Source organism: Primulina tabacum, chromosome 18 (assembly GCF_025594145.1).
Source record: "Primulina tabacum isolate GXHZ01 chromosome 18, ASM2559414v2, whole genome shotgun sequence".
Taxonomy (NCBI): Eukaryota; Viridiplantae; Streptophyta; class Magnoliopsida; order Lamiales; family Gesneriaceae; genus Primulina; species Primulina tabacum.
The window spans coordinates 23,679,774-23,705,641 of NC_134567.1; the positions used below are offsets into that span (position 1 = coordinate 23,679,774).

At 35.8% G+C, this 25,868-nt stretch overlaps 2 protein-coding genes across 2 annotated transcripts; both read right to left on the reverse strand.

The window, feature by feature from the left end:
• Nucleotides 1-13,501: 13,501 nt before the first annotated feature.
• On the reverse strand, nt 13,502-14,442 carry LOC142532390 (secreted RxLR effector protein 161-like). Its single transcript, XM_075638700.1, has 2 exons — nt 14,242-14,442; nt 13,502-13,975 (listed from the first exon to the last, which is right to left on the reverse strand). The coding sequence occupies exons 1-2, from the start codon at nt 14,440-14,442 to the stop codon at nt 13,502-13,504; spliced, it is 675 nt and encodes a 224-aa protein (XP_075494815.1).
• Nucleotides 14,443-24,252: 9,810 nt separating this feature from the next.
• On the reverse strand, nt 24,253-25,483 carry LOC142533229 (LOB domain-containing protein 42-like). Its single transcript, XM_075639917.1, has 2 exons — nt 25,155-25,483; nt 24,253-25,031 (listed from the first exon to the last, which is right to left on the reverse strand). Exons 1-2 carry the CDS (start codon nt 25,336-25,338, stop codon nt 24,421-24,423), a joined length of 795 nt encoding a protein of 264 aa, XP_075496032.1. The 5' UTR covers nt 25,339-25,483; the 3' UTR covers nt 24,253-24,420.
• Between the last annotated feature and the right edge of the window lie 385 nt (nt 25,484-25,868).

The following is a 25,868-nucleotide window of genomic DNA, read 5'->3' on the forward strand; positions in this document are numbered from 1 at the left end:
CTTATGTTGGAGTATCGTTTTTTTGTATCTAACGCACATAGAAAATTTTAATTTTTGTTTCGACCTTTGAAACGTTCTTGGGCGTCATATGAATTTAAATATCATAGGATGTTTAGAATTGTTACATTTTGCGTACATAACAACGGTTCCAAACTATTCTGATTTTTAAGTTGAGATAATCCTTTTTCTATATCCTTTCGAACATTTCTCCCTCATTTTATCATCAAATTAAGCCCAAGATAGTAGATTGAATTCCTTGTTTGGATTGTACTAGAGATTTCAAACAATTTTTTGCATTGAGACTAGGACACTCAAATTTAAGAAATCCAGAGTCGGTGCAGTGACAACGAGAGGACAACCGGAAGTTCTCGACCAAAATTTTCTTCCTCAAAATTATGTTGGCCAAAATTTTATTGAGAGGGAGGAGGGGATTTTGTTGTGTTTGTGTTGTATGTTATGTGTTATCAACATTTGATAACATACTTATTAAAATAAACAAGTCTTATGTTACTAAGATTTCTAATCCTAATGTCCTTAAGACTTTTAATTTTCATTAATTAAATTCTCATATTACATCTATACATGGACATATGCTATATGCATAGACATATTATTTTTTAAAAAAATTATTATTTAATTTCCTTACTTAAATTATTAGTTAATTAATTTTATACTCCTCTAGAATATTCTTTTATGAGAATTTTGTACATATTAGTAATAATTACTAATACTATTATTTAATTATTAATTCCAAATTCACAAAATAAATAATTACGAACTCATTATAACTCTGATCGATGATTTGATAATGCTATTCATCAAGGATACAAATCTTGTTCATATAATGAAAATTGGAAATTTTGAAGATCAAAATTTCTACTGATCAATTTTTTGCAGCTGCAAATTTTGTGAACCCATTCATCAAAACAGACAGTTCCACTCTCTTTACTGAATTAATAGTTAAGCTAACTTCCACTTGTTTCATCATATGAAATCAACTTATAAACTTCTTTATAAGAATTATCTATGTTTAATCTTCATCTCACCAAAACAGACATTTTCACTCTCCTTACCCAATTAGCAGTTAAGTTAACTCCTACTTGTTTCATCATATGGAATCAACTTATAAACTCCTTTATAAGAATTTTGCTTGATCTTCATCAAACTACATTCGTCAAATTCAACTCTTTGATCTTTGACTATCTGAACGAGAACACATAATCTGATACTTGTGTGATCATCAATGATTTAGGGATACGACTAGTTGTGAGTTTGGAACATCCTGTGTTTCATAACATTTATTCTTATTGGGCTTACACTAATTAGCCTCATTCTTTTCATCAACACCTTGATCAAGAATCTCAGAACTCATTTTTTTGCACTCATCGGATCATGGTAAGAGCGTATAGTATCATTGTCCCATGATCTCCTAGGTACACTGATAGTGCCTGCAAGAATATTAAGTTATGGTTAACGTACAGTGCGGTTCTTTCAACACATATGTGAGGTCCTTAACTCCTAATCGGTATTACAATGCAATTTGATTAGAGTTAATTAATTACAGCGGAAAACGAGTAAAAATTTTCTTTACAATGAGCCCAAAACGTGTCAACTATAATTATAATACTAAAAATAGTATATCATATAGTCTCGTCTAAACATGTCACAATATAAAATAAGCCCACACATAATCTAGATCAGCTACATACAAATAAACTCATAATCCTCGGGACATGTCCCTTTATATAGATACATATATATACTTTGGGAAACAAAACATGAAACCTCAGCTCAACTATGACTCCCTCTAGAAGTACCCTCTCCTGTCTCCTGGTATTTTGGAGTACCTGTCATTATCCACATACAAAGAAAACAACAATCCCATCTGGGGTGAGCAAAGCTCCATATGAAACAACCAAATATATATAACAAATATCTAAACAATAATATATAATATGCAATGCATGTATGTCGTGGAGGTATCATGTTAAATGCCCATCCACTGAACATATATTAGAATCAATCGAATCGCTATCAAATCAATGCTCGAGCTGGCACACTGACCTCAATCAAGTATAAGGGATAATCGTATGATGTCGGCAAAGCGCCATCAAATATCAAATCTCAATCAATCATCGGGGCCACAAATGACTATGTTTTTAAGGGCCACATAATGTCAAATATAAAATCGTGTTCACAAACCTCAGAATCAAATTCAATCATATCGAGGTATCCAAGGATCATAGCTCAACGTGCATGTCATGTATGCCACATCAACTCAACAAATAAGACATATAGACATATATATTCAGTCACATCAATCAAACATATATAATATGACAGATACATTTCGTATGTTACTCGGTCGTAACATACCTCAATTCTTCGTTCTCGGTCCACTGTAGCTTGATCCACAATCAGGATTTTAACACAGATAATCAATCTACATCATTAACATATTCATTTCAATCAATAAATTCATTCAAATTCAACAATATAAGTTTCAAATATCTTTTGAAATTTTGAAAATTCATATCAAATCGAAATCAAAATATAATTTAATTCCGACTTTGAATACGAGTTTCTTGTCGGTTATTCTACCACATATATGGATCTCTACTTCAAATATATGATATTCCAGCATTTCAATAATTAAAGCTGCTGAAACCAAAAGAATCTTACCTAAAAAAAAGCTCTCGACACGAGGATTCTGAAGATATAATTTGTTTCAAGTTTGGACGACGTTTCGATATAGATTCGGACGATAGAACTCGATTTCTAATTTTTTTCTTCGAACTTTTAGAGGAAAAGGAAAGAAGCTTATCTATCAATTCATTCTTATCAACCTCAAATACTATGCAGCTGAACGGTGCGTGCATAGGTGCCAAAACACGCGCAGCCGCAAGCCCCTTGCTGTCCAGAAAGTTACTTTGCGCGCGGGCGCGGCGCTTCCTGCACAAGGGCATACGTTTTTCTGTCCGGAACGCTATTTTAGGTTTTGAATTAGCAAAAGTGGTCCACATGAAAGTTGTAGAGCTATGTATTAGCTTTCATCTTCAACTGACCTTACTCAATTTGGATATCAACGCTATAGTTATGCTCATTCTCCCAAAATGTGTCAGTGCAGAAATTTCAATGCACACGATACACTTCGGGATGATTTTGCCCATATTTTCAAATGGATTTGGACAAAATTCAAAACATGAAAGTTTTAGTACTATGTATTAACTTTCTAATGAAATTGGTTTCATTTTATTTGGACTAATACTCAGATAATTATGCTAAAAACTGTAACATGTATCACTTTTCCATTGCGGTTCAGCATACTTTTCAAGCACAAATCAATTTCTAATATAATATTTCATTATCATCCCCCCTATTTTCTCACTTTCATTGTCAATCATATACTTCACACACTTAATAGAATAACAATTTCTTGGATTCTCGATAATCAACATATGATTTACGATAATAAGATACACGGTCCTTACAACATATAACCCGATCGAATATGCAACAATTGGTATATCAAGAGTTGCATATGAATTCGATAACAACGTGATGTATCTTTGAGTACTAATAGTGACATGGTAAGTGCAACTGAGAAAACACATTTTCAAAATGCACATGTCCTACTGTAGCCAGAGATTCCTCGCACTATTAACCTATTAGATCACATATGATATCTTCACATGAAAAAAAACAGTGAATTCCCGACTAAAATTCATTTGCTTTTACGTATTTCGAAACTATACCAACCCCGCTACCTGGTGATCCTCAATGAAGTCGTTAAACAGATCAAAGTGCATGCTAATACATAGAGCTTCTACATTGTCCAGAGTCGAAGGACTAATTGTGTACAACCATAATCACAAACTATTTCATTCCATAAATGATAACCACTTAGATAATCCGATAATCACTCATCTATATAAATGAACTTCTTCATGAAGTTACCAATGAAACATGAAATTTACATAATAAATACTAGTTTCAAGCTCAAGCGACTTTTATCCTTATTTTAGGCGGCTGATTCGACTAGGAACCTGTTTAGAATAAATAATATGCTTCCTAATGAGTTTCATGATCTTACGTTGATATGCATACCTCATGGTACCTATTATATATTCAAGAACTTTATCTATACAGCTTGTATTAGTATACATATAAACTAAATGTCATAATTGGATAAAATCGTAAAATATTATTAAAATAAAAATCGTTTATACATTAGACTTAATAAAGTATAAGCCACAAGTTGGCTCGCTGGACATCTACTCTAACACCTACGTCATAAAAATGCTATTTTAATCAATATTATTTTTAGACATTTACTCATATTTAAATTAATATTTCATAACATGTTTCATGTCATTGTTACAAAAATTATAAAATGCATCATCACTCAACTGTTCCCTTTTTTTGTTGACAAAAAAGAATCATAAGGCTTGCCTATAAAAAATTGAAAAAATTGTAATTTTTGTAATTATTGATTGTTTCTTTACAATTTCGATAATTTATGCTATCAACATTACAATATTAATTATGTATTTTTTTAAATTTTTTAGAAATTTTAGTATTTTTCATTGATAATGTCGACTTAACACTATACACGTTAAATTGTTGACGTCATATCGATACCACTTCATTACTAGATTAATGTCACATCAGCACGACGTCAGAAAAATGATTAAAATTGTTGGAAAATAGGTAACATTTTAAATGTGTTAATAGAGATAAGCAAAAACAAATACATTGAAAAGGCAAGATTTCCAAAATAAATAACCACTTAATGGCATAACCTATTATTTATTTTGTTGTTAGATATATGTTTTCTTCATTAATTACTAGTCTTTGGTGTGAAATTACACACGTGAAAAAAAAATAAATGGGAATGGAAATCGAGGTTAGAAAGGTCACGTATGCGGCGGATCCTCGTCGAAAAAGGGGTGTGTGTAATTAAAAGATTTTGTTTGGTAGTAATTTGGAAAGGGTATCAAAAGTGAGTGTCCCGTTGTCCCATTTGCATGAAATTAATCAAAACTTCAAAGTCAATATTTTATGAATTTTTAGTACAATAAGTTCACTTCATGCATTGATGCTTACGTTCTATTTAATTAATACTTCACACGATAATCTAATTAATAATATATGCATTCAACTTGTTCCATTCTTCTTTTTCTCATTAGGTCTTGATTTTAACTCATCTAATTTTTTAGGCTTCGTACATTTATAGCCTTATTATATTTGTGATGAATCATAAATTCAATTTCATTGTTTGGTTCATTTTGTCTAAAAAAGCCCAAGTCAATTAGATACTCTTTAAAAACCTATAAATAGAGGATCATCTTCATTCAAGGTACATACTCTCTCATTTTCTTATATTTGAGATCTCCAACTTTTAGAGAATACCCCTGAACTGTTTACTGACTTGAGCATCGGATTATCTACGTCGGACAACCTCCGGCGTCTCTAACATCTGTTTGTGGTGTAGGTGACAACCCACAGAGTTTGTTGTTTGTTGTTTATGACTACAAGGATTCATATGCATCAGTCATACACACTCGTTGTCTAAGCCATTCGTCAGGACAAGTACATTTTTTGGCTACATCAGCTTGGAGTAGTTCTGTGAAAAAATGTCATCTAGTCATTGAGAATGCAGACGCGATCACACGGAGCTCGTCACACCAATAATGATCCAGGGCGTACGTCTCCGCTCCCCGACAACAACAGGAGTTCCTTATCACAAATCAAGTGAGGATATCTAGGAACTTTATGATAAATCTCACGACCAACAGAGAGATAACAAGCGTCATGTTGATAAGGAGGATGAGAGCTTGCCTATTGAAGCATTACTATAGTTATAATTGAGGGGTCCTATAGTGAGGACACGGGAAACGCGATGAAAGTTCTTCTGCAAGTTGATGGGAATGGACCATCCCATCACGACTGCCTTCTCATCTCAGCCAAAAACAGCTGAAGTGCAAGAAGATTTTTTGGGTGAACAAGGACTTGTTAGATTTCAAAATTTGTACATTCCTGAAGTTAGTAAAGATAATTCACACAGCATGCTACAAAGAGGACACAAGTTTTTTTTTTTTATTGTGAAGTTTCATTCCTTGTGCAATATCATACTAAATAGACCGAGCCTCAACTTATTATGGGAAATAAGATCCACTTAACACCTCAACTTGAAATTCCTTAACTCCAGTTGGAGCAAGCAAAGTTGTTTGAGATAGTGAGTTGACCACATAATGTCACACAATCATTTTGCAAAGATCTATGGCAAATCGAAAGAGGAAGAATGCAATTGAAGATCCCTTAACATGGAGGAATCAGAAACTTGTTTGTAATTATAGTCAAAACCTGGTGCATCTTGTAAGAAGAGAAGATAAGGAAAATAACATGCTCACCACAACATGTTCACTAGATGCAAGACTAGGAAGTCCGACGAAGACCCCTAAATTGGTAAGGACTTTGATAACACTCTCACAGTACAAGATGCAAAGATGCATTACTAGAGATATCATCTAAATATGGGTTCCATAGCGTCAACATAAAACCAAAGTTCAAGCTGATCAAACAGAAAAAAATTATGCACTTAGGATGCAAGTTGAACAAGCATATTATCATCTTTTATTTTCTTGTTTTACTTTTTATCAACACTTTCGAGTGTAATCATCAACGTTCTGAAGGTCAACTAAATTATTGTGTTCTTCGAGTGATCGCCTTATTTTGCTTCGCGAAATCCCATTTACGATGCTTGACTAAAATTTCATGGACCTGTGAAGTTGGAAGGTGTTATCCATGCGTAAGAGGCCAGATCAACCCCGCATGAAATATAAAATGTCGACACTGTAAGAGATCGTTAAGCGTTATGTTATTTCTCATGAACCAATAATAAGAAGCAATAGTGACAAGAAGTCATATCGACTAAAAAATGCAACAAGTCAAGGCATAAGTCATAACGACTATAAACAAGGGAAACACCGGTAAAGAATATTATTTATTCAACAAAATAATTGACCGACTATGGCAAAGTATAACAATTTCCAAACTATCAATGTATAAAGTTACCCAATCAAAGCCATCTACAAGGTCTAGAATAAAAGACTCAATCATCATAATTATTTCTCAGCGACCAGCCAGCTTTCTTCTCAAGACTAATTATTTTCAAGATATGTACTATCCATCACCCCTAGTTCATTGGCATCTCTCAAGATTAAGATGCCTATGATGTGTTATAAATTCAATTTCATTATTTGGCCAACTTTGTCTAGAAAAGCCCAAGCCTATTAGACGATATCAAAAAACCTACAAATATATGATCATTTTCATTCAAGATACACACTCTCTCATTTTCGTATATTTCAGATCTCCAACTTTTAGAGAATATATGTGAACTGTGAGAATTTCTATGAAGTACAACACCCAATGTCCATAATGTTTGTTCGTGACGCAGGTGACGATCCACGAAGTTAGTTTTTTGCTGATTTACAACTACAAGGATTCGCCTGCATCAGTCCTTCCCTCGGTAAGGTGCAGGGACTAGTTTAGCTGTCGTTTACGCCACTCACCTATGCCAAAATTCTACGTCAATCGTACACATCAGTCATCTACGACTTTGTTTACCCATCTGTGAGCTAATCGTCTACGACTATCTAGACCCGTTTTTGAGTCAGTCGGAGTACCAGTCTACGACTACTTGGATCCATTTACGATCCAACCGGATCTTTCCATGGTTTACGTAAATAGTCTTAACAAGTTCATTGTTTGTCTATATAAATCCGTATAGTGAGTTTTGTATGGAATCGACGTGAAAATTTATCTTCTTAAATTTTTATTTTATATTATATGTTTATGATTAAGAGAGAACGATAACATATCTTTACGGGTGTGTTTTTTCTAAGTTCTATTGCACCGTAGTGAAAAATTGTGGTTGTGATACATAACTCTCACGTGGAGATTGAACCACTATAAATCTTATGTGTGCCTTTTTATGTTTTATTTTTTCCCTAATTATTAATGTTTATAATATTTGAATTAGGGTTTTAATGCTACAAGTTGATGGTTGAAGCAAGAACTAATGGATCATTAGAAATCATATGCTCCATCCACAAAATTCTTCAAACAATGTTATCATTTCCATATATATTTCATCTATTTTGTTGATTTAATTTTGTCGTGTTTGTTGAGTTTTCTCAAATATAAGAATCTTTTTTTTTTGTTCTGAATAAAAATTTCTTATTCCTTTTCTCTAATTTTAATTTTAATTTAAATTTTAGGTAGGATTCCATTTTCAATCATGCGATTAACCACAAAATAATAGTTACAAGTTTTCACACAAAATCCATCTAATTATAATGTAATAATATATTAAATTATAATATTTAATATAATTTATACTCATCCCATTAAGCCCAATGTTATTAGGACTATTGTAGAAATACTTAGGCCTTCTAAAACTGATGCTGATTTGGGCTAGATTCAATATTCGGGCTTCAATTTGAATCTCCAAGAAATACTTGGGCCTGCTAAAACTGATGCTGATTGGGCTAGATTTTCTATTCGGTCTTGAATTTGAATCTCCAACTAGTTGGGCCTTGTGACAAGGCTGGTCAGATTAGTTTATTGGGCTGGAGTCCATTCCAAATTCAAATTTAACTTGCTGTGGATCCACTCTCAATTTTGGTAATGGCCCAATTAACAATAGTTCCAGCAGAGCTCAAGGTAGTACCTCCTAGGATACAATCAGTGCCTGCAAATATGAGAATAAATCATCTCTAAGATATCTTTTATATATATCAGCTTTCTACTTACACATTACTTTATATATATACAATATTATTGTGCATTAACTAAAACTCGGATATGTTCAGTAGCCCACAAACCATATACACCAGGTAAACTTACAGAAAACTGCATACTGACTCAAATGAAAAAGACAAAAACTTGTGTGAGACGGTCTCACGAATCTTATTTTATGAGACGAATCTCTTATTTGGATCATCCATGAAAAAGTATAACATTTTATGCTAAGAGTATTACTTTTTATTGTGAATATCGATAGGATTGACCCGTCTCACAGATAAAGATTCGTGAGACCGTCTCACAAGAGACCTACTCAATAAAAAAATCTTTTGTGAAATTTCAAATCGGATTAGACTTGAAAGATTTATTTTGTCCGACAGATACGTAAATTAATGAGAATATCAGTATATGATGTAAAATAGAAAATTTGTATTTTTTCAGAATTAGGTGTTGTTCCAGATGTTACAACATCTCGGACAACATGCAGCGGAATATTATATTTTATAACACAAATTGACTTAACTTAAACAAAATAGTCGAGATTAAATTTGCAGAGGTATAAATACTTGTGCGGTGCCTTATGGCAAAAATTAATCACTAGAAAAACCAATTGTTTACAAAAAAACCAATTACTAGTGATTCTCACTAAAATCAATTTCCTCAACAAGTTGAGAAAACAAATGCTTTCTAAAACTACCAACAATATTAAAACGTGAACAAGAAAGCAAAAAACGTGTTGCTAAAAGGTAGATCCAAGAGAAGCATTTTTTGGCCTACTTCTTCCCAGATGTTGTCCGCAGATGTTCTCAACATTCACATCAACACTTTATCACACTCTTCACAGCACGTCTCTTGAATAAGGTTTTCTCTGAATTCCTGAACGTGCACCCGTGGGTGAATCTTGACCGAGAGAGAAGAAGCCGAAAACCTCAATGATGTCTTGGTCTCTTATTTATAGATGTGGAGTTCCATTCCATAAGGTAACATACTTCACAAGGAAATATAAGAGTTTTGTTAGGAATAAACTCTTTTTAAATACTACTACCATATCTCATCAATTCATTATCATAAATACCATATCTCCGAATATATTTAAATGATTATCTCATTATCTAAGAAATGCAAAATCATATTAAATATTTACTTAGCCAAGGCAACAAGGAAAGCATGTTGTTAAGGAAATAATTTAAGTCAAGAAATATATCAATTAGATTCGGAAATAATATTTCTCTTCAATCTCCCCCTTTTTGCCTTTCTTGGACAAAATGAGATCAAACTTATTTATCCTGGATTAGCTCAAATTAACTCCCCCTGAGTTAAAGCGTTCCTCTCAGTTTTAGCTCCCCCTGAACACACTAAAGATATAAAAAGTGTTGTTAGAAATGTTGGCAACACGTAAGACAACATCAGCACCATTTCATTAGACAAAGGCAACACGGAGACAGAACTATTAAAAAAAACAACCACACTCTCTAAAATGGCTAAACACTTAAAACGACTAAAACCAGAACAAAAACAAATTCAATCATCCTCATCCTTTTCTTCATCATCACTATCATCCTCTTCACTGTCATAATCCTTGGACCCAGATGGGCCAGCGGTTTGATCATCTCCCCCTTTTTGGCCGGGAAAGGTAACTACCTCCAAGATAAGCCTGAGGTCAACAGCCAGATTCTCATAATAAGCCAAGTCTGCCTTCGCCTGGGTGATCTTTTTAAGAGCATGATCAAGGTGAGCCTGAACTCCAGCAACAGCAATCTTGACATAACAATCTGTTGGTCGATGAGCAGGTGACCTTGTAGGAGGCTCAGAAGTGGGAGGTACTCTGGTAGAGTTGATCCAGGGAAGGTAAATCTTTCTATTTCCTTTGAGGAGAGCAGGGGCAATCTTCAGTAACTCACCAGCATATGTGGAATGTTCGGTGATGTCTTTAATGAATCCTTGTGACTCCAAAATTCCATAAATGAGAGATGGAAATGGAAGCTTGGATGACTTCATGCCGTCATGGGCATATTGCATGATAGTATAAAATACCATACGCCCAAAATTCAAGCTGGAGGTTCCTATGGCAAAAAGAGTAAGTGCCTGAGACTTAGTGACCACCGTGGTGTTGGTGGTTGGAGTCCAATTGTGAATGGCGATCTTGTGGAGTTCGGAGTAGAGAGACGTAAGAGTGGCAGCCGAGACCTTTTCGGAATGAGCAGGAACTGGCGAATCAGTCCACCAGTCAGGGTGGAAATCACATCATTAAGGTCCGGTGGAGGACGTACTGCAATAAACGGTGTGCCATAATACTCATTGATGATCTGCGGCTCAATGTTGTACACCCTATTCCGTACAAAGACTCGTCCAAATTTGGGTGATCGTGGATCTCTGACACTGGATGAAAGGTTCGCCTAGAATTCCAGAACCACCTTACGGCAATAGGGACGCGCAGAAGAGATAGTAGATAGCAATCCACGGGATTGGAGGAACTCGATTAGGTTGTTGCGAGAGAAGGCCTCCATATCAGCATTTCGTTCCTCAATAAGGGCCCGGTTTGCGTAAAAAGACCAGTTTGAAAACGCCTCGTCGGTATAAAACATGTTGTCGAAACTGCTCGACAAAACGTAATCATTGAGGTCAATGTTGTCCGAGGAGGTCTCATCATCTGAAACAACACCCGTAGGAGCAGGAGCATCTACCGGTACGGTCAGAGGCACTGGAGTCTTCAAAAACATTTGGGCCAGATGATCGAGCACCTTGTTGGCTTTTGAGGTTGGCCATAAATTGGGCCAATGTAATTTCCTCATCACGAGGTGGTGAGGACATTGGTGGAGGAGGAGGCGGGACGTCCATAGCAGAAGGAGTGGAGTCACCGGAGGAATCACTGCTGGCTGAGGACGGAGGAACCCTCTTCATACGGGCCACAAGTTCAAAATCTTCATCAGCAGAGTCATCACCTGAGGTGTGCTCAGGGTCAGCAAGTGAAGGTCGGCTCGACCCCTCACCTTTTCGACGAAATCGTTTGGAGGTGGTCAAATCAGGGTTATACCCTGCCTGTCTTTTGGAGCGACGCACTTGCTGGCGCGGAGGATCGAACACCTGGATTATCGGTGGATTATCAACATCAAAGGCATTACCAGGTTCACCGGGAGCAATAACTTCCAGAGGTTCGGGCATAAGAGCAGCAGGAATGATCTGCAGGTTCTGGACAGAAAGTGTTGCAGCAGGTGTTGCGGGAGGTGAGGAAACATCCTCTGTATGGCCCATTTCGCTTCGGATATCGTGTGGATCAAAGCCCTTTCCTGTCATTTTTACGAGATAAGATTCAAACAAAGAGAAGAATTGACAATTTGGGGAAAAGTTTTTCGAGAGAAAATGCGAGAAGATGGTACGAAAGTTCAAAAATTAATTAGGCAACTAATGACGAATTATGCAGTGAAATAAGATAAGTATGAATGATCAGGGTAACGGTAACAACAAAATTAAACAATCGAGTGAGTCCAAACGGTAAAAAAAAAGATTCAATTCACAGAGATTTTCTCCCAACGGTAAAAAGAATAACGACAATGATTAAGGAGTTAACACATTTTCAGATAATACGGAGGCAATTTTAGATTAATCAACTTTTCAAAATTTTCAGAAATAACTCCTCATCGAATTATAGCCCCCACTAGACATCGAGAATCACATATATTAGAAATTGTTGCAAAGTCTGGATTTTCACCGAATGTTACTTTGTTGAAATACGCATATCCATGTTGCACGACAATATTCACGATGATATGTTTATGCATGACCTATTTATGCCTAATAACAAAATGTAACAGAAATAGAAACATGAAACAAGTATGAGATATGTTTACAGATGAGGTGTTGTCACAAATGTTGGCAGCATCTTCTGACAACACGTCCAATTCCAGAAAACGATTTTGATTTTACAGCACACTTAGAGATTTATTATTTTCTGACCATAGAAGTGGTAGCTCCCACACTAGAAGAACGGTCTTCTTTTGGACTCCTCTAGGTAGCTTTTTCTATTTTTTTCTATTTGCCTTTTTGTATTGAATTCAGAAGAGGTAGCTCCCACACTAAAAACACAGTCTTCATTGGACTCTTTTAGGTAGCTTTTTCCATCTTTTCTTCTGATACAGAGCACATTCATGATTGATTTTTCTTTTTACTCAATCTTTTCAAGTCACTTTTCGTATGAGACAATGTCATGGAGTATATGAACATTTTTCAACTACTTTGTGATTTAATCAGATTGTTAACCATATCCAAGTGTATTAATTAAGATAGAGTAAGGAATTGTAAGTGTAACAGAAGAACAAGCAACATCATTCCAACACATCATATCACAGAATGCATGAAAATGCAGTATGTCTAAATCCTAGAAATGCACATGCATGTTAGATGTTGTCCGAGATGTTGTAACATCTGAGACAACATCCATGTATGATCAGACAGAACACATGCTGAGAGATTTCCTAAGTTTGGAGAACCTCTCAAAGTCTAATGCTTTTGTGAATATATCGGCCAATTGGTTATTTGTATCAACAAATTCCATCCGAATCAATCTTTTTTCTACTAGATCTCGAATAAAGTGATGACGAATGTCAATGTGTTTGGTTCAAGAGTGTTGTACTAGGTTTTTTGAAATTTTATTGCACTAGAATTGTCACAGTACACCACTAAGGGTTCACTCTTAAGATATCATTTGGTTCATCCACAAGAGTTGAGTGCAACCACTTCCTGCTGCCACATATTCGGATTCAGCAGTTGAAAGTGATACACAGTTCTGTTTTATACTATGCCATGATATTAAGTTATTTCCAAGGTAAAAGCAACCTCCAGATGTGCTTTTTCTATCATCCAAATCCCCAGCCCAATCAGCGTCTGAGAATCCTACTAGATTTGAGTTGGTTTCGTGCGTATACCATAATCCTAAGTCAATGGTTCCGGCTATGTAGCGTAGGATACGTTTTACGGCTTTTAAGTGAGAGATCTTAGGATTAGACTGGTATCTAGCACACAAGCAAACACTAAACATTAAGTCTAGGCGACTAGCGGTCAAGTACAGAAGACTTCCTATGATGCTGCGGTAAAGGGTGTTATCAACATCTTCGGCCGCAACATCTTTAGATAATTTTTCATTTGAGCCCATAGGTGTCTTCGTGTGCTTAATGTTTTCATTTGCAAATTTTTGACTAGATTCTTAGCATACTTGCTTTGGCACAAGAAGATGTCATCATGCATTTGTTTGATTTGCATACCAAGAAAGAAGTGTAATTCACCAACCATGCCCATTTCAAATGTAGTAGACATGCATTCAACAAAGTCATTAGCATGCTTTTGGGATGAGGAGCCAAAAATGATATCATCGACATAGATTTGACATATAAGAATCTCACCTTTGGATTTTTGAATAAAGAGCGTTTTATCTACCTCACCTTGTTTAAATCCAATGTCAAGTAGGTAATCAGTCAGTCTGCCATACCAAGCACGTGGTGCTTGCTTCAAGCCATAGAGAGCCTTTTTCAACTTGTACACATGATTCAGATTGTGTGGATATTCGAATTCTTTAGGCTGTCTAACATGTACTTCATCACTCAAGAAACCATTCAAAAATGCACTTTTAACGTCCATTTGAAAGAGTTTTATTTTCATGTAGCATGCAATGGCTAGTAAAAGTCGGATCGACTCAATGCGGGCAACAGGAGCAAAGGTCTCATCGAAATCAACCCTTTCAACCTGTGTGTACCCTTGAGCAACCAACCTTGCTTTGTTTCGAATAATGTTTCCTGACTCATCAGTTTTATTTTTAAAAACCCACTTTGTTCCAATTATATTGCCATGGTCAGGAGGGGGAACTAAATCTCAAACATCATTTTGAACAAACTCTTCAAGTTCATCATGCATAGCATTGATCCAAAACTCATCTTTTAAAGCTTCGTCGACATTTTTAGGTTCAATTTGGGATACAAAGCATGAAAATCTAACATGCGAGTACATGGTAGTCATGCACACTAGTCCAACCATTTTTCGGTAGTCAACTTTATCTTTCTTCCTGGTTTGGATATCCTCACGCATTCCTCCGATGATTTGAGATGATGGATGGTTCTTTTGGATTTTGTTTGGAATACACGGTCCATCATCTCCTGCCTCATCATCACTATGCTTTTCTTCAGATTCAGTGACCTCGGTGTCACGTGTTGTGCTAGATGTTGCAACATCTGGGGCAACATCTGAATTTTCCAGTGAAATTAGATTGTCCAGAAGGTCTTCAACGTCATAATCAGAATTTTTCTTTTTGAGATCTGCACAATCATCAAAAACAACATTAATGGATTCCATAATAATCCTAGTTCTTAAATTAAACATGCGATAAGCTCGACTATTAGTGGCATATCCCAAAAACAAACACTTATCACTCTTTGAATCGAACTTTGCAAGTTGATCCCTGTCATTCAAAGCGTAACAAACACAGCCAAAAACATGAAAATATTTAAGATTAGGCTTCTTTCCCATGATAATCTCATAAGAAGTCATGGTTGAACCAGTTCTTAAATATACCCTATTCGAAATATGGCATGCTATATTAAGAGCTTCTGCCCAAAAACACTTCGAGATATTCTTTGAAGCCAGCATCACCCTTGCCATTTCTTGCAAAGTTCTGTTCTTACGTTCGGCAATGCCATTTTTTTGTGGGGTTTTTGGTGCTAAAAATTCGTGTGAAATCCCCTTCTTGTCACAAAAGGATGAGAATAACGAGTTTTCAAATTCCTTACCATGATCAGTTCTGATTCTTCTCACCTTTAAATTATAGAAGTTTGTGATTCTTGTGACCAATTGTTTAAACACATCAAAAGTGTCTGATTTCTCCCTAATGAAACTTACCCATGAATATCGTGAGAAATCATCAACACAAACAAAGGAATATTTCTTACCTCCGAAGCTTTCCACTTCCATAGGACCCATAAGATCCATATGTAGTAATTCCAGACAGCATGTTGTACCAGATGTTGGCAACACAAGGTGCGACACGCGAGTCTGTTTTCCTTTTTGACAATCTCCGCACACATCTGGTATTCCAGATGAAAGATTAGGCATACCTCTTACTGCATCGTACTTACTCAGGTTCTTCAAGGTTTTGAAATTTGCATGTCCTAGTTTTTTATGCCAAAGGTCAAGTTCGGTGATTTGCACATGTTTGCATGAAAGTTCTTTACCTATTTGATAGCAATTATCCAAAGACCTTATGCCTGTCATAATGCACAAATTAGTTTCATCAAAAACTTCACACGTATGTTTATCAAACTTAACAAGAAAATTATCATCACACAATTGACTTATGCTTATCAAATTTGAATTTAGTCCTTCAATATTAAGCACATTGTAGAGCTTTGGTAGTCCTTCAACATTCAATGTACCCTTGCCCACAATCTTTCATTTGGCTCCCCCTCCATAGGTCACTCTACCACAATTTTGTTCAACATAATCGATGAGATGTTCTCTTGAACCTGTCATGTGGCGTGAGCTTCCACTATCAAAGTACCAATGACCTGCAGTGTTAGTTTTCAACGAAGTATAAACAACTTTACAGTGAGTTTTTACCTTTGGTACCCAAATTTGTCTTACTGTAGGTCGATGGTGAGAGGTGTTGCGGGAAGTGTTGGGCAACATCCGGGGCAACATCCGACTTGACTTTTGGTTCATGCGATCATCATTGAGTTTAAAACAGTTGGGCCTGATATGACCAGGCTTGAAGCAGTAATGACATACGTACCTTCGTTTTCTTTTCCTAGGAATGGATGCAGTATTTTGTCTTCTTGGAGGAGAGCTTTTGATAGGCGACTTGGATTTTGATGGTGTGGATGTATCGGCTTTTTCTTTTACAAAAATAGTTGACTTGGAAGATTCACCAATTTCAAACACACTGTCTTTGAAACCTTAGCCTTTTTTGTCATCTCTTCCCATCAAAAGTATGGAATCAAGCTTGGAAGTGCTTGAGTTGAACTTGGACAAGGTTTCAGTTGCCTTTTGAAGTTTTTCCTTGGTCTTACCAAGTTCCAAATCTTTTTTACTCAAAATTACCTCAAGTTTGGCAACTGCGGCTTTTAGATCAATGTTCTCCTTCATGAGACTTGAGTGCAACTTGTTTTTTTTGGTCAAATAACTCTTCATATAGCTTTTGCACACTCTCAAGTGTGATTGCTTCTTTATCATCTTCTGATTCATCATCTCCACTCATATTTCCCGAAGTTGTGGATTTCAAGCATACTGAATTTTTGCAGATGTTGCGGCCAGGTGTGGCAACACCTAGGGCAACACCTAAAGGATTCATCTGCAGTCTGCAACTTTTAGTCAATAGTGCAGTCAAAGAGGTTTGATTTTCTTCATCAGTGGTTTTCTCCTCAGCATCAGATTCTTCATCGCTTAGAGACACATTGTAGCCTTTGTTTTTCCGCAATCTGTTAGCACATTCATTGGCATAGTGTATAAAGCCCTTGCACTCTCTACACTACACCGAATCATACCTTTTTGAATTGTATTGTCCCTTGCCTTCATTCCTTGATTGAAATTATTGCTTGGCAGGGTACTTTTATGACCTTTCAGGTGCAAGAAAACTTGGAGATTTAAATGGTTGTGCATCCTTCTTTTTATCTCTGATTTTTTTCAAGTAATCGCCGAATTTTCTTTATGATAAAGGAGATAGAATCTTCGCAGAGATCACAATCATTGACTTTTTGAGATATATTTGAAGGAGTTCATTGTAGGAGTCATTTGAAGTTTGAAGTGCAATTGTCTTCCCTTTGTCCTTATTCTGCATGTCCAGGTTCATCTCAAAAGTGCGTAGTGAACTGATAAGGTCTTCCAATGACATCTGAGAAGTGTCCTTGGCCTCATCTATTGCGCAAATTTTTATGTTAAATTATTCGGGCAGAGAACGGAGGACCTTGCTAACTAGACGCTCATTTGAGATAAAGTCTCCAATACTGAATGCCTCATTATCAATTTCCCGTAGGCGACGATCGTAATCGAGTATGCTCTCAGATTCCTCCATCCTCATCATCTCGAATTTTGAAGTGAGCATCCTTAATCTGGTTCGTCGCACACTCTCAGAACCTTCACAGTGTCTTTGGAGAGTATCCCATGCACTTTTAGCAGAAGTACAGTTTGTGATTAAACTTAACATGTTCATGTCAACCGATGTAAATATAGCATTCAAAGCATTTGAGTTACAGTTCGAATTTTGCACTTCATCAGCAGTCCAGTCAGTTTCAGGCTTTGGCAAGTTGTCACCCTCTTGATCTATCATAACTGGTGAAGTCCATCCATTGATGACACGCTACCAGGCCCGTTCATCTATGGATTTTATGTAGTATCTTATTTTGACCTTCCATAGGCTGTAGTTGATACCATCTAGGACTGGTGGTCGAAGTGCTGCGCTTGCAAATGAATTTTTCATTTGATTAATTTCTGTCAAACAAAACAAACAAAACCAGAATCAACACTTAGTATATCAAGAGTAGGCTCTGATACCACTTGAAAGATTTATTTTGTCCGACAGATACGTAAATTAATGAGAATATCAGTAAATGATGTAAAATAGAAAATTTGTGTTTTGTCGGAATTAGGTGTTGTTCCAGATGTTACAACATCTCGGACAACATGCAGCGGAATATTATATTTTATAACACAAATTGACTTAACTTAAACAAAATAGACGAGATTAAATTTGCACAAGTATAAATACTTGTACGGTGCCTTATGGAATCACTAGAAAACCAATTGTTTACAAAAAAACCAATTACTAGTGATTCTCACTAAAATCAATTTCCTCAACAAGTTGAGAAAACAAATGCTTTCTAAAACTACCAACAATATTAAAACGTGAACAAGAAAGCAAAAAACGTGTTGCTAAAAGGTAGATCCAAGAGAAGCAATTTTTGGCCAACTTCTTCCTAGATGTTGTCCGCAGATGTTCTCAACATTCACAGCAACACTTTATCACACTCTTCACAGCACGTCTCTTGAATAAGGTTTTCTCTGAATTCCTGAACGTGCACCCGTGAGTGAATCTTGACCGAGAGAGAAGAAGCCGAAACCTCAGTGATGTCTTGGTCTCTTATTTATAGATGTGGAGTTTCATTCCATAAGGTAACCTACTTCACAAGGAAAAATAAAAGTTTTGTTAGGAATAAACTCTTTTTAAATACTACTACCATATCTCATCAATTCATTATCAAAAATACCATATCTTCGAATATACTTAAATGATTATCTCATTATCTAAGAAAGACAAAATCATATTAAATATTTACTTAGTTAAGACAACAAGGAAAGCATGTTGTTAAGGAGATAATTTAAGTCAAGAAATATATCAATTAGATTCGGAAATAATATTTCCCTTCAAGACTTATCACAGAGGAATCTTTTACTTATATTTCAATTCTATCACTGTCTTAGTTTAACATACGTAATTGCACTTTTATCGCAAATGATTGGCTATTGACTATCTATGCTCGAGTTTTTGGGGTTAATCAATCTCAAATTGATTGATGTTTAATTAGTACTAATTAAACCAGAGTTCCTGGCTCTAAACCTAAGCCATTAGCTCTTATTATTATTATTAAATCTATGTTTAAAAGGCGTAATTAATTGATTTGTGGATGCTATGATTTAATAATCAAGATTATGAATTGAAGTGGTTGTAATGTCGACCTACGCAAGCAATTGGAAAGTAATTACAATTAGCTGCATTATTATACTATTATTATATATGTGATCTAATTATGTATCCCATTTAAGTACAAATTTCTTGGAACAGTTACGTGGCTTTTCGCATCATGTTTGGATCGATGCTGCAGCGACCTTCCTCAAGGGTTATAATTCATTTATTACTTACACACACGTATAAACATATTAAGATTGGAACTTGGACCTAACTCAACCCCAAAAGCTAGCTCAAGGGGGAGGATTGTTGAATACCATATATACAACTCTCGGATATTTTATCCAACCGATGTGGGACAACTAACACATCCTCTCACGCCCAGGAATGAACATCTGGAGCGTGAAGTTTACAAATGACCCAATTATGGGCAGAACGGGTGACCTAACTATAGGCAGTCAAACACATAACGGTAGAACCTGAGCTTTGATACCATGTTAAGATTGGAACTTGGACCTAATTCAAACCCAAAACTAAGCTTAAAGGAGAGGATTGTCCAAAACCATGTATACAAATCCCAAGTATTTTATCCAACCGATATGAGACAACTAACAGAGCGGACCTATGTTATACTGGGTCTTAGACGATTCTCGAAAAATGAGCTCAACGAAAGCTGATAATCGAACCTAAATTACTCCAAATTCAGAAGATCGACGATGGAAGCTACAGTAACCGGCCGGAAGCCGAATAAAACTAGTGATGACTGATTTTCCAGTTGTACCAAAACCTCACAAAATTGATATGAAAAAACAGCTCTCATAGTGGGATTTCCAAATCCGAGCTCGGTCCGAGCCTATATATATATATACATATATAATAGAACCAGAATCGAAGAAGACTCACAGTTTGTGTCAATTCTTAAAAAAAAAAGAAATACGGAAATGAAATTGAAACGAAATCGTGTTAAACTATGGATGAAACCATGAAGATGATTTATGAGTCGGATGATCGACTGAGCAACATGATTAATCTATTATTATAATAAAATTGATAAACAATTTGGTTAGTGGTATGATTAATGATAAAATTTCGAATTTGCCATATAATTTTTATATCACCTATATTTTTTTATTTAAAATACAAAATTATCCTTATTCTACAAACTAACTACAAAAATAATGAAACAAAAAAATAAAACAAAACAAAACGAAACGACGATTGTGTAAGCACGCAACGTGTGCTTTAGAGCACTACTATAAATAAAAGTTAAAGTTATAAATTCGGTTTATTGAAGCCACCCCGAGTCCCAACTATTAAGATTTAAATATCAGCTCGAATTTTAAATTCAAATTTTAGTAAAATTTGGTTTATTATTAACATATATCTGTTTGGTTCATTTCCAAAGTAGTCGAACAGATATATAAATCTCAAGATAAATTGTCTGATATCGCTGTAATCGTGCTCGAGTGAAGACATCCATCCATACGAGACTTGTTAGAGTTGTATATAAATCGTCCCTTCCATATATTACTGGAATTTTCAATAGTAGTCTTGCTTCATTTCTTTTGGAACTATTTTTGTTATGACATTGGAACAGGCAATCGTTTTCGTCTAGTTCATATTGGATTAAAAAAAAAGACTAATATAATTTCTTGCAAATACTATCTAGATAATCATACTGAACAAATATCGTGAGACAAACTCGTTTAAAAAAAATGTAGAGCCCAAAATCAGTACACGTAAAACCCATGTATTTATTTAATTATTAAAACCATTTATTTAAGTTTAAAATGAGTTTTAGCCATGCATGACTTATTTAAATGCATTATTTTAAATTATTTAAGTTTAGGTGATGCACGTTAGATTGTTTTTCGACTTTCATGTTTCAGACGATTATTCGAGGCAGGGTCGAGGAAAAAGACCGGTGACGACTTTGGCAATTTTAAAATGTGGTATTTTATTGTAAGTTGAAGTCGGGGTATTTTAAATAATTTATCAAGTTTTAGCATTTTTAAACCTAAATCATTTATTTGGTACTCTTATGAGTTTTTAAAACCTTTTAAGTTTTAGCCATTGTGTATTTTTTTTATTATTAGGGGATTTTGTAATTGAGGGGATAAAATCTTAATTAGCATTTTTATTTATTAAATTAGCATATTATATTCCCCTAATTAACTAAACTCGCACACACACACACTAACACACACACTTTCACGCCTATTCACACAACACACACACAACACACTTCATTCTATTTTCTTAGAGAAAATATTAGGATTCTTAGAAAAGATCAGCAGCCGCCCCCTTCCTCTGAAATTCCAGCAAAGTTTTGTTGAATTTTCTTCAAAGAAAATCGAGCCACAATCGTCCCGGATCAAGCCTCGCACTATCTCCGCTTTGGTATCGCCGTATCGTGAGTTTCTCACATCAAAGGCACGTATATTCTGTTATTTCTGCATCGATCTCGTCATATTATGCGTTGTATCGTTATTTATGCGTAAAAATACACGTGTGATGTGTAGAAATTTGAGCAATGATGTCTGGATCAATTTTGAAACAGATTTTGGATCACAAATCACGTTTTTGCTGTCTTTTCAAAAACTGCGATTTTTCGGTCGTGATTCTGAGAAAACTTTCAACACAAAAATTGTATAACTTTTCGATACCTACGATTTGACAGTAAATTCGAAATATTTGGATAAAAATTGAGTGAGTTATGGCATTTTTCGTGGGACTGCTCAAACTGCATTTTTTTTAAAAAATTATGTATTGATGCGTTTTTGAAGTTTTATTGTTGCAGGCTTCGTTGGGGATCGACGTATGATCGTTTCTGCGTATAGGTATGCTTAGTATGATTTTGGGTTGGTATATGGATTGTCGGGTAATGTCGATAGGCACTTGAATTCATTAGAAGCCGTAGGAAACGATTTGGGGTTAATTTCCGTGTTTTGATTTGTATTTTGTCGTAGGGTGGATGTCGTTGTTTTGGGGTGGTTGTATAGGTTTTGATTCAAGGTTATAAAATCCTAGGAAGGGTCTCGGGGTGTCGACTCTTGGTCGGGATGATCGAGTTAGGAGAAATAAGCCTTGAGTATATGAAATTTTCGTTGGTTCACACAAACCGAGCCTACACGGACCCTTCGACGGACCCTGACACGGGGTCCGTGCCTTTGTTTCCTTGGAAGTGTCAAATTTGCGAGCCTACACGGACCCCGAGATGGACCCTAGCACGGGGTCCGTGTCCTTACTTCTTTTCGAGCATTTCTTTTGCGAACCTAGACGGACCCATACACAGACCCGGGCATGGGGTCCGTGTATTTCATATTTTGGGGAAAAAAATTAGACTTCACTGCAGGCTTTGTTTTGGGGTTTAAGATAATGGTTAGTACGATGATTAAAGGAGGTCAAGTCCCGAGGGAGCTAGAATGTCATAAGCTACTTATTCACTTCGATGGTGAGCTTGAATACCTACGTCTAAGTTATGCAAGTTAAGTATTTAAAATTCATGTTAGTATGTGCAGCAGCGGCCCCAAATGAAATCCAACGAATCCCTCAACGCCAAGTAAGTACATTGACGTGGAAGAAAATATTTTCAAGTTTTTGAGGTATGCTAAATGTATTGTGACCAATTTATGTATGAGGTTGAAAGGCGTTAAATCATGAACGGGGACCAACCCACCCCGTTAAAGCATGAACGAGTTTAGATCAGGATTGGAAAGCGTTAAAGCATGAACGGGGACCAATCCACCCGTTAAAAAATGAACGGAGATCTCATGTATGTGGCAGTGGATTTTTCCCTGTCAGCCCAGTACTGTGGTTTAGTCTGATCAGCCGATTTATGTTATGGATCACTTGCTTTGAAACATGCCTCTACGCAAAATGATGAAGTTTAAGTATGTTCAAGTATGTACAAGTATGCAAGCACGTTTAAGAAATGTTTCATGTTATGGCACGTCTATGTATGTATGTACGTATATTCAAGTTTATTTATGCAATTTCAAGTTCCCGTATGTATGTTCTATTTTAAAGCTGCATGTGATTTTATTACGTATTACTCGTTACTTCCAGTTTATACGTGTTGAGTCTTTAGACTCACTAGACTTGATCGATGCAGGTGAGGATGATTTCGAGGAGATTAGGGGTGGAGACCAAGAAGCTGGCTTGGACTGAGCGGGAGGCTAAACCCGAGGATCGTCATGTTTTAAGTTTTATGAATGTTTAAAATATTTTTAGTTATGTTAATGATTATGAGATTTTAAGCAAATATTTTGGTGAACATTACTTTGATACATTTTGTTACGATGGTTGTGGGATGAACAATGGTTGTGGAACGATTTAATTTATTGAAATTGAAGTTTGTATACTGTTTTAAAAAAATTTTATTTTTTCGCAAATTTTAAATAATAAAAGTACAGTACGTTTCAAAAAATATCGATAAAAAATTGAATTTTTACCGTCGATCAAATAAACAAATATTGGATTGTACGAATGAATTTGTGTACACGTAAGACCATTTACCAATGATGTGTAAAATATAAGATCCATGTACATAATCTAATACTTATGATATATGGAATATTCCACTCGATATTTTACATATCTATTTAAATATAATATTTATTAATGTTCTGTTTTGCACAGACGACAAGTTTTGAATTTTAATTGGATGAAATGATTTGATTTGAGGAAAGTTTTACTATAATTTCTACTGAAATTGAATAATTAGATTTGAAATCAACTGAAATTTATTTATTTATACAACTCTTGAAAAACATCTAGATATTGCAAAATTATTACCAACATTCCTTAATATTGTCTGCCGAGAAATTTCTTCTAAAACCTTCGAAATACAAAGGAAAAAAAGAAAATAAAAATTGAATAAAACTAATTATAGCTTAATAAATTTAGTTCTCCGAAATTGGATTTCTACATTTGATCAAGCTTCGCTATCAGAATTCAGAAATGTCGATCACAATGGACCGGTAGGTGTGCCACAGTGGATTTAAGCTCAGTGTCAGATCCGGCCCAGTCTCATTCTCACCAAAAGGAACCGGTTTGACCTCACGAACCGGCTCGTTCCGGTTCATCAAATCTGGTTCGATGGTTTGGACGGAGAGTAGTGAGTCGTGACTCGAGGCCCTTTTCATTTCATCATCATCGAAATTCTTTCCATGATCCCACCCGGTGATGGTGAACTTGGTTTCGGAATCGTTAGAAACATCGGCGACAGTCGAGTCAACGTGCCTCTTTGCTGAGCGCTTGAGCCGGCTGCGGGTTTTGACTCGGCGAAGGCCGGCAACGGGGGCAGCTGAGGAGCGGTCCTTGGATAGGTGGCGGACGTCGTCGCCTTGAACAGGCTTGATTGAGCGTCCTCCATCACCGGGGGAGTAAGAATCGTCAACCACACCGGAGGATGGGATCACAAGCGGAGAACCTCGGAGAACGGCCGCCACAGCCGCCTGGCACTGCGACCACTTGCCGGAATTCATCAACCCTACTGACCCCTGTACAGGGTCGATGATCCGCCCGCAGGCCTCGAACAAAAGCGACTCAAGAATCACTGTTGAAAAGTAACAAACAGAAAAAACACGATCAGCTAGCTATACATCAAGATCCATCTAAGTTCGTTCATGGTTCATGTAAGTTCAATTTGTTGCACATATTTATAAGAATCTACATTTACCATGATGGAGATGGGTGGGTCCGGAATTTATGAGATTGATAACTCCTGCACGACCGTAGAATTTTGCAAGAAAGAGGATGGCGTTAGCTTGTGATTGAGATGATTTGATCCATTGAAGGGAAGGCCTGAGAATGCAATCTTGCCTACATCCTTTTCGCAGAGCTCTGCAGCCATTGCAGCTCATTTTCCCTGGAGAAGAAGAAGAAAGAAAGGAATGCCGAAGAGAGAAAATGAAGGGTATTTATTTGCAAAAAACACAAGCAACTGTGATCTCATCCCGAAAGGGGCAAAATAGGGTTTTCACCGCAGCTGATGCCGGGAGCAAGCAGACATGTCTCCCTGACGTCAAATTTGCCGCAAATGTGAAAATTGAATAATGACGATGATGATAAATAAATAAATAAATATGTTTATGTTTATGTTTTTGGTTAAAAATATAAAAAAAATTATGAGATCATATTACAGATCAATTTTGTGAAATAATTCTTTTAAGTCGATCCGGATCATAAGAAATATTATTTTTTATGTTAAAAGTATTAGTATTTATTGTAATTATAAATCGGATCATCTCGTTTTGTAAAATCGTCTCAAACTGGCTCAAAATGAAGAGTGAGTCTCTATGAGATTATATTCATGAAACAGATCACTTCGATTCATATTTGTACTGAAAAATAATATTTTTTACATGAAAATAATATTTTAAAATATATTTTA

What these genes read in the sequence shown, in the direction of transcription:
- LOC142532390 (XM_075638700.1), bottom strand. Translation starts at nt 14,442, where the DNA reads ATGGACGTTAAAAGTGCATTTTTGAATGGTTTCTTGAGTGATGAAGTA. An exon ending in TTGGATTTAAACAAGGTGAG is followed by an intron (nt 13,976 to 14,241) that starts GTAGATAAAACG and finishes GAAAACATTAAG; the next exon opens with CACACGAAGACACCTATGGG.
- LOC142533229 (XM_075639917.1), bottom strand. Translation starts at nt 25,338, where the DNA reads ATGAGCTGCAATGGCTGCAGAGCTCTGCGAAAAGGATGTAGGCAAGAT. An exon ending in ACCCACCCATCTCCATCATG is followed by an intron (nt 25,032 to 25,154) that starts GTAAATGTAGAT and finishes ACTTTTCAACAG; the next exon opens with TGATTCTTGAGTCGCTTTTG.